The following is a 13,935-nucleotide window of genomic DNA, read 5'->3' on the forward strand; positions in this document are numbered from 1 at the left end:
TATTCCTTATAATGTGAACCTTTATGAACAACACAGTAGCCTAAGAAGTAATTTATTATAGTTTTGAAACCTCTTCTTGTGAAAAGGATAATGACACCTTAAACAACTCCTACTAACTCTTTATTCTGTGTCTATGGGGATCAGTGTTGTCATCTCCATTTTGTAAACGGGCCTTATTTTTTACTTTACAGATACCAGAAAACTGATAACATTGTTTGTTATTTTTAAATCAAAGACACTCATTCTGGCAGGGTTCAGACTTCGAATACATCACCACTCGCATCACCCGGAAGATGTCACATCCTCCCGGGTGATGCGAGTGGGGATGTCCCGCCCACCTCGCCCCAGATGCCAGCTGGCATCACCCCCAGAATTTACTATTGCTGCTCGCATCTGCAGTGAGATGTGAAACACAATGCAGAAGTCCTGCATTGTGCTTCGCATCTCACTGCTGATGCGAGCAGCGGCGTGGCCGGGACCCGGGTGGTAGTTAGAAGCAGATTACTCGATAATCTGCTTTTAAATTTCCCGCCCGGCCCACGCCCCTCGACGGACCGGTGCCCCGGCATCACAGCGGGACCATCAGATCGCAGCTGGAGGGCGGGGCAAAGGTAAGGAGGGCTTCTCAATTTACCCCAAGTGTGACTCGGGATTACCGCTTTTTGCATGTAAAATTCACCCCCAATCACACTCGGGATTACCGCTAGGGGGGTTAATAGGTATTTTTATATGAAAATGTATGTAATTCCTGCAAATTGAACACTGGCCACTGTGCCTGCAGAAGTAAACAACAGACAGACTGGTAAATTCTAAAGCACTGCAAGAATCCTCTAACCCAGTGGTCGCCAACCTTTTCAGGCCTACGGACCACTAAAGTTACGGGCTCTGGACTGCGCATGCGCGGGGAGCCATGCATCACTCCAGGAGGAAGAAAGTTCCCCTGTAGTGATGTCCTGATGCCAGAACCGCACACTCTCCCATCGCAGGTCCCAGTCTACGATGGGAGAGTGGGCGGGTTGTGTCCAGAGACTCCACCTGTCTTGAGCCTGCGATACGTATGGGGGACATAATCCACAGCTCTGGCCGGTGTGCCCCCCTCCAGCTGGGTCCTTCTCCTGACCAGCAAAATTTTCTCACAGACCACCAGTTGCCGACTGCTGCTTTAACCTGTCCACTCCAAGTGGACACCTTCTATACTGTAACTGCATCCAGTTATAGTATCAACTGCCACTACTAAGGTTCCTGTAGCCTAAAATACAGAATATACATATAAAAAGAATAATTTTCAATAAAACTTTCAACGTGATTGACCAAAGTCTGATTCAACTGTAATCTCTTTCTAAAAACTGAGTTATGCGGGACCATCTGGATATTTTATTATTTAACTCTAACAATGAGAAAAACTATTAAAAAAAAATATTAATATTGATGATGATGATGATGATGATGCCTCTAGCAACCAAGAAGAAATTATGTGTAGCTGTTGTAGATAAAAGAAACTTTCCCATACACTAGATGTAGCAGTTATCCCTAGGATTACTACAATGTACTATATATGGGATGGCAAAGGGCTAAAGCTAAGAAGCAACACTTTGCATTTTAAGAAATGCATTCATTTGCGTTTGGAAAATTTTAATTACTTCTGAGCTGCTAAAGTAATCTGACACTAAAACAATCTGTCATATTCTGTTATCAATCAATATAATTTATTGCCAATTGAAAGTCATTACTAAATGACGCTCTTTTTATGGATCTCATGACATTATAAAAAGATTATAAATTATCATCTTTAATTTCTGTAGCTTTGAAGTTGTCTTAGCTTTGAAACGTCTTTAGCTTTCACATAGGTGGTCATAGATACAATAGACTTTTAATTGTTAAGATCGAACAAGAATGCAGGAGAGCATTCTTACTGCTTTTTGTGATGTATATATACACCATTTGACAAGCAAGGAAGGTAATTACAGTTTAATGTTAGGATTGGGATTACCTGGAGGCTGTGTTAGGGTTACTGGTAGGCTAAATATCAGGGTTGGGGGACATAGGGATGGGGTTACTTGGACGCTTAGGTTTAGGATTTATGGTAGGTTAGGTGTGAGAGTAATGGTTACAGGGAGGCCTAGTGTTAGAATTACCGTTATGGGGTTACAGGGAGGTTAAGTTTCAGGGTTAGAGTTTCAAGTAGTCTATGGGTTTGATTTATTAAAGCTCTCCCAGACTGCCGAAGACTATCATGGGAGAACCTGGGTGATCCAGCAAACTTGGATAGTCTATCTTCTTCAGTCTTGGAGAGCTTTCATAAATCAGACCGTATGTGTAATGGTTTTTACTATGTTACATAGAGTTATTATAATGTACAAATAATATCAAGAGAAAAAGAAACCTCAAAAATACAACATAGATGGCTATTACTCCAAACAACAAAAATGTTCAATACGCACATACCTTAAAATATAACCACTTAAAGTAAATGCATGTTTTTATACAATAAACTTGTATATGTATTGCTACATTACGGTATATGTATTAAATTTTGGTTAATTATTGAAACCTCTATGGAAGGTAAGTATTACAGGGAGTTAATGTAACAGTTAGAGTTACAGTGACTTACAGGGCTAGTGTGAGGGGTGCCCCAAGTTAGGGCATTGTCTTCAGTGTGGATCCCAGCATTAAATGCTAATGTATAACCCTTTATAATCTGTTATATTCAATTTGTATCCCAAAATATTTTTATAGTGTTAATTTCCCATTTTGTAACACAGCCACTAAGACAGAGCTTCCTCACGCATGTGAACACTTTCTGAGCCAGACAAGGTATCTGAACTCTAATTGCTGTTTAAATTTTAACAATTGCATTGCAAAATCAGCTGGCCCTGAAAAACATTTTTAAAGTGGCTATAAAGTGTTTTTACATCTATCAAGACCATTAGTGACCTTCGGTTAGTTTTCTAGCTTATAAATAGGTTGGCCCATATCCTAAGTGTTTATGTACAAGATAAACCTATTGGACTTTGCATTTTTTTATACACCCACTTCTTTCCACCCTATTGTTCTGCGTCTGTTCCATAATGCACAATCTAGGCTCGCTTTCAAATTACATGCTGTTGTTTTTTTCCAATTTTCTAATGCCTTGCTGAACTATAAATAACCTTTTGCTTGTTGCCAGAAATTGACTCTTAGGTAATACTTTTGCATGTGGTTGCAACTGCAGTTGTTGCAGATTACAGCAACATTGCAGTTCTTTCTCCAGAAAATCAACCATGTAGCCAACAGCAACTTTTTGCTCTCTGGAACTGCAGCAGCTGTGTGCACAAAATGGTTCTCAACCACTCCTATTCACTTGAACAGGAGCAGTTGGGACCAATGTTGAGCCGGTCACAGAACGATTTAGTCAACCGAGGGCCTGAAATGGCTCAAAAATGGTCAAAAATACAAGACATGCAACACATTCTAAAGTGATTTCCAAGGCATGCGGAGTTATTTTGAGAATGATAATGGATGCTTCTAGTGTGGTGGGCAGTGCATTGTTGTCCCTAGCAAGGAATATAAAGGAACATATTTAGAAACACAAACATATTGTAAGTCAGATCTACGCAAACCCTATAATTTGAGATTCTTGGCTTGAAAGGATCTCAAAATTTTCTAATGACTTCCAAAGCCCCCCAAAAAAAGAAAAAAAAAAATGGACCTACTGTTCAAGCTCACCGTTCTCAATACATTCAGGACACAGAACATTACATTAGTAAAAATACCTTTTAGTTACATTTTCCTTCGTTAGACAAAAACTTTTCTCCCAAAGTACAGCAAACACACATCAATAGGGATTTTTTTCCAGAACAGTTTTCCAGTTTTACTTTTATTAATAGTTTCATATTGAAATATGAATAGTTCATTTTGCTAAACATTATACAGTTATATTATTTGGACACCATGTTCTAACCTATAATTCAATTTATTCATTTTGCAAACCCTATACCATAAATGTACTAAAAAAAATAATAGGTTCTTGACTATATACCCTTTTGTATATGTAATTGTTATGCATGTAACAACTATGCAAGTTTTAAACAATAACAATCTTGTTGATAAATATATCATTATTCATTACCTCAGATGGTATATAACGTATATTACATCATAGTATAATGATACCATCCCTCTTTTCAGCTACAATATCCAGATCTCTATATGCCCTGAGGAAGCCAAATTAGGCGAAATGCGTTGGGGGAAGAGACTACAGTATAGAAGTTGACCTTGTTTCTCAATGCAATGTAACCACAGGATCCACCATATGATTTTAAGTGATCCACTAATTTAGGTAGCTTAGGTACAGTGTGCTGTAAGCCTACCCAACTCATTTTACTTTTTGTATAGTGTACGAATGTTATGTTAAGATTTCATTAATGAATAAAAGTTATTGATTTTAAATGCTAAAGATGAGTGCCAAACAGTCCCCTTCTTTTCATTCCTTTCTCTTTTCCCTTCCTCATTATCAGTACATTAGTAAAAAATATTAATGTTCATGAGAGAGACAACTATGTATGCATAAATATTGTGTAGAGCTTATGGTTAGGTGGTCTGCCCTGGACCACAACCACAGCCATAAATTTTCCTTTTTGGTTTCTATTCTGTGACAGTTAGGAATCCATGCTATTTCTTTCTTTGGATAGTACCAGCAGCAGCCTGACCATTTTATAATTCACATGTATTGTGCTGCATGTTTAAAGGGCTACATTAAAAAAATGTTTTGAGTTTTTGAAAAAAATTTAGCTTTCATCTTTGGAGGCAAATCTTGCCAGACACAGTTGGAGATAGAGAAACTGGTAGTTATATGTATCCATCTCAGATTTTGAAGAAGCTATGATAATTGCTGTTTTGAGAATATACGGTTGATATGTTACTAGCTTTAGTATACGATGTTCATATAGGAAATAAATGAATATATAACAATGGTGTTTTTGGATCACCTTGTAAGTGTATAACAAAATAAAATCATAGGAACATTAAAAGAAAAACTTTACCAGTTCCACAAATGTGTAAGTGAGGGAAACTCTCCACAATGGACTCAAAGAAAACAGTAAACACATTTAATTTCTACATTGTAACAAATAGAAAGAAACTTTGTCCCTAGTTAAGGTTTAAAAACGTGCGATCAACCTGTCTATTTCCTAGAATTAAGCTAAAGTAAAAACAATTTCTGGAAAACTACTACATATGTAGCCTTGCACGTTTACCCCTTGATTGGCAACAAGCCTTCAGATATTCTTCAATTAAGCAATTAAATTAAATAATAGCTTACTCACACTGCTCCTTGGCTTATCATGAAAGAATCTGTATGAATAAAACCGCATGGACCTTGAAACTTCCTCCATTTAAATATTTTGTATCATTTCATCCTGCTGATAAGGGTAATTTGCTTAGCTTTTACAAATGAAAGAGGAAGAGTCACAACTCACAAATTAAAAACATAAATTCCAAAATTCCAAAGCAAAACTTACTAAAATAGTCATTAACTAAGTTTTACAAACATATTTTAAAAAAGCTTTCTGAATGCCAGCCAAGGTTCCCATTTGATAAAATTGAATTTTGTATTAGTGTGTGATAGATGGAGCATGACGGGATAAATGAAGTCCTGACTTATTTTACGTCCTGGCTACTTAAGCTGTTGAATCTGATTCGCCATTGTTGTGCCTGACTGATATAGACCCAGTTTCAATAGGCATTTGTCAATAATTTCCTAATGAGCTTACAAGCATCTTAAACTAATGTTGAAGTGATACATCTACACGAGCCCAGAGCACATCAAAATGGGTTCATAAGCATAGAGTTATCTATCACATCAGGCTTTATTTCTTTTAGAATTGCAGTTAGAGTGAAGGAAAGGGATGAACAACTAGAATATCTCAATGTCTTAAAATTTATGACGATATCACTTTAGGAATCTAAACCTAGCTTGTAAATTGTATCATGGCTGTAGGAAAGTAGAGATTAGCTATAGGTACTTCCTCAAGATTAATACATTTATAATATTTAGTAGAACCTCTACTAAGCAGAATCTTCTAGCAATTTTCCTGAATGCAAAACCACGACCTCTTGGGCCAAAGTCAAAGGGACACAAAACTCGGCACACTATTCCAATGAGCAGAAGACCAGGGAACTAAAAGCTCTGGAAAGGTTGACCCACTATATTTAATATTTTACACATTATATGTAAATATACATATTTATTATTTTCCCAATTCACAAAGACAAACTGCTCAGTTCTTTTCTGGGCTGATAAAAAATATTCATAACTCAAAATATTCATAACTGCTAAAGATACTTTAACTGGGCTGTACAAAGGAGAATTAGAAATCACTGCAGATCACAAAAATATTAAAACATCATCTTCAAAGTTAGTAAGGCTGTAAAATAGTGTTAGATAGTCAATACGAAACCATGTTTTAGGAATTGTTGTTTAATTAAAATAATATTCTCTTGTCTGTCTTTATAGGAAGCAAGCTGTGGATATGTGATTGCTTTAATGGCTTTTTTCTGGTGCACAGAAGCCCTTCCACTCGCTGTCACTGCACTGTTTCCAGTTGTTCTATTTCCTATGATGGGTATCATGGACTCAACAGCGGTATGAATATTATTTTTTTATTGTACAGTTATTATTACATCATCTGTGCAACTGGTACATATGTTTTTATTCTGTATGTTTGTATGTTTAAATTTGTATTTGCTTTCTGGTACCATTGAGGTGAGATTTGGAAAATCAATAGTTTTTTTCAGTGATCCATGCCATACTTCTTACTGTTTCATAGAAGATTAAAGCAGAACTAAACTCAATGGGCAGTGAGCTTCTGAGATAATCAGCAAGCAAGCACAGTATACTTACCAATTTGGCACATACATTACTTTTGCAGCAGCCCTGTCATTGCTGAATCCTCGGGAGGTGCCATCTTTGTCATTGGCTCCACTGCTGACTTACATGAAGATAGGCAATGGATGGTCATTGATTATGAAACATTGTCCCCTGCAGCTGACTTTTTGTGCAGCAGTGAGCCAAGCCCTACCCTACAGGGCGCATGTGTGGCCTGAACAAAAAGCCACCATGAGACAGGGTTTTTTTGTTTTTTTGACATGTCTTTTTTAATGTCTTTTTTGTCAGTTAGTACTACCTCCTGGAGACTTTTTGTTTATTCTGAGCGTTGGTCCACTTTAACAGTGTGTAGCATAGCATCAAAGCTGTTGCAAGCGTTTTTTTGCTCACATGTGCCACAGATCTCCAACAACTGCTGTAAAATGTTCTGAGCATTTAACTTGCTTGCTTTACCTTCCGTCCTCCCTCCCTTCTTTCTCTGGTTGAACTATTTGTTTCTTTTAGCTGACCAAATTGTAGAGAGCAAAAACTAGTTACACCAATCAAGAAAAGGGTATACATATAAAATGTCTTCAGAAAGACTGTCTAGGTCATTTCTGTGCTCAACTGACTATCCAGATCAGTAACTGTTCCTTGGTAAGTCCAAAAAAAAACATGGTGAACGCGGATTAATCATAGAACTTCCTAAATATATTTGCTTGATCATTCAAAGACACAACATTGCAGCACTTCTACTATTTGCCTCAAGTTATTGCCTCAAGTTACTCAATTTGCCTCAAGTTACTCAATTTCCCACTTTTTGCCATTCTTTTTTACCCATCTTAGCTAGGTCTATCTACTGTTATCTTTTTCATCCTTCGTCATTCCCTACTTCTTACCAAGAGATTTAAAGAGTGGCCTAAGAACACTTTTGAGTGTTAGGATTTTTCAATTCTTTGCTACTTCAGACGCAGCTTGAAAACTTGATTTGGTATCTATGTACTTGTAGCACTTTTTACATTTATCAAAATGTGTTAGTTTAAATATTGTACACATTTTACAGAAAATTTAGGTTTAAAAAGCATTTGTATTCTACAGGCTCTCTGAAAATATATTATGGGTTCTTAAGTAGGTTGTAGGCAATTTTATGTACTTTTTTTATCACTTCTTGAAATTTGTCCCTTTATACTACAGTCACATTTTCTATTTGCAAACAATATGAGTTTTAAACAACTGGTGAAATTCCACAGGTGATCAAAAGATTTAAATCCCACACATTTTGAAGTTAATTCTTGCCAAATGAACGTTGCCCTCAAACAGTCCTCCAAACCTTTACCCTGCATTAACCAGAGGGCATACTAAACAATTATCTATAAATTTACTGTATGATAGTATGATGAAAACTGCACACAAACAAGATTCTCTATTCCATTAACCCTTATGACACTTTGAAAGACTTTATCAGTCGATTAGAGAAGATGGACACATCTCAGTAACATTCTAAAGAAACCTAGATGTAGGTAAAATACCTTGATACATAGCCACTGACTTAGTCCCTTGCACCAGAAAGTAATGTATGAGTACAAAGCATTCTATAAAAGCCTAAATTTAATACAGTGGCATGTAATAAATGCAACATGATATGTTAGTAGAAAACTAAAGCAGGTTTTTCTTTTTATGGCATTTCCACTTAAAACAACCTCAGAATGTCAGTAGAAATGTTTCCCCAACCTTGGCAGGTGGATTCTTCTCCTTTTAAAGGTTTCAGCATATACGTAAGGATTTATCGTCTTTTTCATTCCAGGCATGCAGCCAATATCTGAAAGACACCAACATGCTGTTCATCGGTGGCCTACTGGTGGCAATATCAGTAGAGAAATGGAATTTGCACAAACGAATTGCCCTAAGAGTATTACTTCTTGTTGGAGTCAAACCTGCCCTGTGAGTTACACCTATAATGGCTAGGAGTGTTATTTGTTGCTGTCAAATATAATAATTAAAGAATATTTATGAGTTATTAAAACAAAAGATAGGAATGGTTTACATTGCCAAAAGTGACGTTTCATGTTCATGTGGATACTGGAGAGACAACTTATTTGTTAGGTTTTTATTTTATTTTTTTTAACTACTGCTAAATATCTTTATATCATTGAACCATCACAGTAAAGCAACATATTGAAGTTAAAGTTGTATATTATGTCAGCAAAGGCCAAAAAATGCATGCTTTGAAAACTATAAAATATAACTATAATAGACTTTTGTGCCTAGGTTGCTTCTGGGGTTCATGTTGGTTACAGCCTTCCTGTCCATGTGGATAAGTAACACAGCCACAACAGCCATGATGATACCAATAGCCCAGGCTGTCCTGGAGCAGCTACATACATCTGAAGAAAAACTTGAGGAATATCTTTCAGCCAAAGATGATGCCAAACAAAATGCAAATAAAATGAATGGTGGCTCCAAGCTGACTATTGAGGATAAAACAACAAAGGAATTCAATGCAGAAGATAACCAGCTGAATGGAAACATAAACCTCACATTTGAAATGCAAGAAAAACAACACATAGATTCTGATCTCTTTAAACAAGAAAAGCCAAGTAAGTTTATAAACTTATACTTATTGCACCTTAATTGGAGTGTAGAGTGTCACATGCTGATTAACAATTTATTCAGCAGGATATAGTGAGAAGTCTACAGAGCTGGGGTTTTTTTTTATATGAATAATCATTCATAAATGGTTGATAATTTATTGGTATCATTTTTTTAAATCTTTATAGTTAGGTTACATTCTACATTGCGCAGTTCCGTCATTAGATAGGTATTGGATGTGTTGGCGTAACATTTGCAGCCTTGCCTAATGCCCAGCTTGGGTAATAGAAATAGATATGCAGTAAGATAGGCCTTGTACTACCTTAATCCTTTTTTATATTCTTATCTCAGCTTTCCTGTTATCATTTGTGCAGGGTCTCTAAATGCGACAGAGCTCCGTGTTATCTATACTCAGTAATAATCGGGTCTGACACACCACTTTTCTGTTCTGTAATAAAAATCTGTGTACACATATGATAGGAGGTGTGACTGTTACCTAGCTTTGGCAGCACAGAGCACTGCAGTGTGAGAGTGGAATTTTCCCTGAGTATCTTCAAGTGTACATCAAGCCAAAACTTTTTTTAATTTTGGATATAGTTGGCAAGAATTGGTACACATGTCAAGTTTTTACTGCATTCTGGAACATTGGTAAATATTTTCCTTTAAGCTATGTACAGCTAAGTCACAAGAATTTGGTGAATAACCAGATACGGGGACTTTTAAGGACAAATACGATATTCTCCAAACTACATTTTTAAAAACTCACTTTATTTTTATATAATATCATTAAAATACCTTAACATAACATGATTCAAAACCAAAAATAGCAACGAATCGCAATTATCTGCCCTGGAGAAAGACTGATCATGAGCAGTCTTTCTCCAGGGCAAATAAGTGCAATTTGTTGCTATCTGGGTGAAATTCCAAAAAAAACATCTTTTTATATAATAACTGGAACAATTGTTGACTTTTGGAGCATGTCTCCTGTCCCTGCTGCTGCTCCGCTTACATCCTAATTTCCATGCTATGTGACAGAGACCCTTAGCTGGCAACCGGCACCACATCAATATCTCCTTTTTCTGAGAAAGCAGACTAAGATTCCGTGAAACGGGTTGAACTTTGAAACACCCTTAATGGGGTGTCTCATAAGGAGGTCTATATTGGTGTGAGTGTTTTATGTATTTTTGGTTTTGAATCTTGTTATGTTAAGGTTTTTAATGATATTATTTAAAAAAAATAGTTTTTATATCTTTTTAATTATGTAGTTTGGAGAAAATCTTATTTGGCCTAAAAGTCCTGGTACCTGGTTATTCACCAAATTTTGTGTTTCTACATGTGGCCATGTTAATTATAACCCAGGTGGGATCTAAATTGTTCTAAATATGTACACAGGTCAGCCTATTCTCACCTGGGAGGAACGATCATGCTCATTCCAGGCAAAAATATGGCATGTATTCAGAGGTCTCCCAACTAGAGGTACACCGCTATTACCTCACAGTGCTCCAATCTTACCTCACTATTACCTCACAGTGCTCCAATCTTACCTCACTATTACCTCACAGTGCTCCAAACTTACCTCACTATTACCTCACAGTGCTCCAAACTTACCCCACTATTACCTCACAGTGCTCCACAATTGCCCCACTATTACACCACTGTGCTCCAAACTTACCCCATAGTGCTCCAATCATATCCCAGCAATGCCTCACATCCTACAGTGCTCCAAATATACCCCACTATTACCCCACTGTGCTCCAATCATAACCCAGCAATACTTCACATCCTACAGTGCTCCAAATATACTCCACTATTACCCCACTGTGCTCCAATCATAACCCAGCAATACTTCACATTCTACAGTGCTCTTACCCCACAACACTTTTGGGACCTCCACACATGCCCTACCAATACCTTACACCCCTCCAAATGTACCCCACAGTGCTCCACACTTACACACCCCTCAGTGCTCCAAACTTAACCCACTGATACCTCACACCTCGGTGCTCCAAACTTACCCCACTGATACCTCACACCCCTTCGGTGCTCCAAACTTACCCCACCGATACCTCATACCCCTTCAGTGCTCCAAACTTACCCCACCAATATCTTACACCCCTTCGGTGCTCCAAACTTACCCCACTGATATCTCACACCCCTCGGTGCTCCAAACTTACCTCACTTTCACCTCATAGTACTCCAAACTCACCCCTCAAGACTCCCAAGACCTCTGCATATACCCCATCAATATCTCTCACCCCTCAGTGCTCCAAACTTACCCCACCAATTCCTTACATCCCACAATGCTAAAAACATACTTCACCAGCACCCAAACGTACTCCACTGTCACCTCACACACCACAGTGCTCCACATTCACCCCACTGACACCCCAACAGTTCTGAGTACTCACCCCACAGTGCCCAGCTCACTGCTTTAAGGTGCACTTGCCCCACCAATACCTCACATTGCTCCAGACATATGTCATTAACACCTCAAAGTGCTACAATCTTGTCCCATTTTCCCCTCCACACCCCCAGCAGTCCACATTAACCCCACTGACACCCCAACAGTTCTACGCACTCACCCCACAGTGTTTCACACTTAAATTACACCTAAATATATATATATATATATATATAAACATTCAGGTCTGTATGAACCAGATGTGCACGATTATGTACAATGTTGCTGCAAAAGCTCTCCCTGCACTCCTCATATGTTGCTATATTTGTGGCGTTTGAGAATTAGGTAGATTGCAAAATGCTATTTCAGGTAATATGTTAAAGAATATAGTGGGGGGGTGCGCTCGCACTCACATCCACAAGCCAATAGGAAATGCTCCACTGTATACCCTAACAATGGGCAACATAAATGTTAAACCTGTAAGGTACAGAGCAGGCTGTATTCCCGTTGGCATTCCTAGAACTGTCCCTGACAACCACTATCAATAGGAAAGCTCCTGGATGTTATCTTCATACCTGGGATCATTTACTGCAGACAATCGTGTCTTTGGGGGACTGTTTCGGAAACTTTTTATAATTCCATTGGAGCATCCTTGCCCTTTAAACCTTTTATATAAATTGTGGAAGTCCTGGGCCCTGTGAGTGAGCTGCCCTGTGGTTGTTCCTCGGTAATATGACCGTTTCCTTGCTGGAGCAATTCCTAAATGTTCTTTGTCCATTTTTAGTTCCTGAGATACAAAAGTTCACTCTCCACACTACTGGTATATCCTGAATAGACCAAAGCCACATCTGTACATGACTCTTAGAAATGCTCTTAGAAATAGAACATAGAAATGCAAACGTATATCTGTTACCTGGCACCGTTTTCAGATGTTAATATTCATAGGCAGGGGTACAGACAGCTCCCATGGGTATCACCCTCCAGTTTTTTCACCCCCGCCTCTGTCCCCATCTGTTGCAGGATTGATTTGATTCTATGTGGATTCCAACTAATAGACAATCCTTTGTTAGTAGATGAGTTCATCAAAAGAGAGATTAGACATTGGCAAAAATGTGTTTCATTTGTAGTCGATACAGAGATGTGCTTTTGAGACATCGGTATTTATGTGTCTCAGTGGATTGTTTAATATTTGAGTCAACAGATCATAATTCTAGTGGTGGAAGGGCCATAGGGGTGGGATACATATTGGACGCTCATAATGGACAACACACAGTGAAACCCAAGCATTCCGGATCAACTACATTGGTTATATGGCAGCTCCTTAAACTCTATACAGTGATTAGAAATGATCCAAAATTCTGTAATCCATTAATAGATTTCATATCATTGGTCTTCTCTTCTTTGGTAACAGTGGTTATTGTTAGGAGGGCGATGGTTACTTTCTGTATAGGAATGGATGAAATTTTGCACTTTAAGCAGCAGCAGCCCCCCAAAAAATATAATTAATGAGCTCTGAGCCATGGTGTTAGGAAGCAGCAGAGACAGTTATCTGTCAGAACCAGCCCAAAGCTCAATGCCGACCCAGATTTGCTGTAGTTGTGCATTGTGTGCCCATTCAATTTGTGAACAGATGCTGAGTGATAGATTCCTATGTCAGACCACATACAAAGCATTGATCAGACCTCATCTGGAATATGCAGCCCAGTTTTGGGCACCAGTTCACAAAAAGGACATTGTGGAATTCGGGAGAGTGCAGCGAAGGGCAACTAAATAATAAAAGAAATGGAGGAGCTCAGCTATGAGGAGAGATTAGCTGAACTGAATTTATTCTCCCTTGAGAAGAGACGTATAAGGGGGGATATGATCCCCCTGTATGAATATATAAATGGTCCATATAGAGAACTCTCTTCCCAATTATTCACTTTAAGATCATTACAAAGTACAAGAGGGCGTTCTTTGCGTCTAGAGAAAATTACCGTAAATTTAATCTCTGGATACGGAAGGGATTCTTCACTGTAAGGTCTGTGAAAATATGGAATCGCCTCCCTCAGGAAGTAGTTTCAGCAAGTTCTATAGAGTGCTTTAGGAAAAGGCTGAATGA

At 38.0% G+C, this 13,935-nt stretch overlaps 1 protein-coding gene across 2 annotated transcripts in view; it reads left to right on the top strand.

Moving 5' to 3' along the window:
* SLC13A2 (solute carrier family 13 member 2) overlaps positions 1 to 13,935 on the top strand; it is a 36,707-nt gene that overhangs the window by 5,301 nt on the left and 17,471 nt on the right. For both annotated transcript variants that reach the window (XM_072430108.1, XM_072430101.1), the window contains exons 2-4: positions 6,494 to 6,622; positions 8,649 to 8,785; positions 9,113 to 9,441. In XM_072430108.1, coding sequence (XP_072286209.1) covers positions 6,494 to 6,622; positions 8,649 to 8,785; positions 9,113 to 9,441 — 595 coding nt within the window. The remainder of the gene's footprint in view (positions 1 to 6,493; positions 6,623 to 8,648; positions 8,786 to 9,112; positions 9,442 to 13,935) is intronic.

This window comes from Pyxicephalus adspersus, chromosome 1, assembly GCF_032062135.1.
Source record: "Pyxicephalus adspersus chromosome 1, UCB_Pads_2.0, whole genome shotgun sequence".
Lineage (NCBI taxonomy): Eukaryota > Metazoa > Chordata > Amphibia > Anura > Pyxicephalidae > Pyxicephalus > Pyxicephalus adspersus.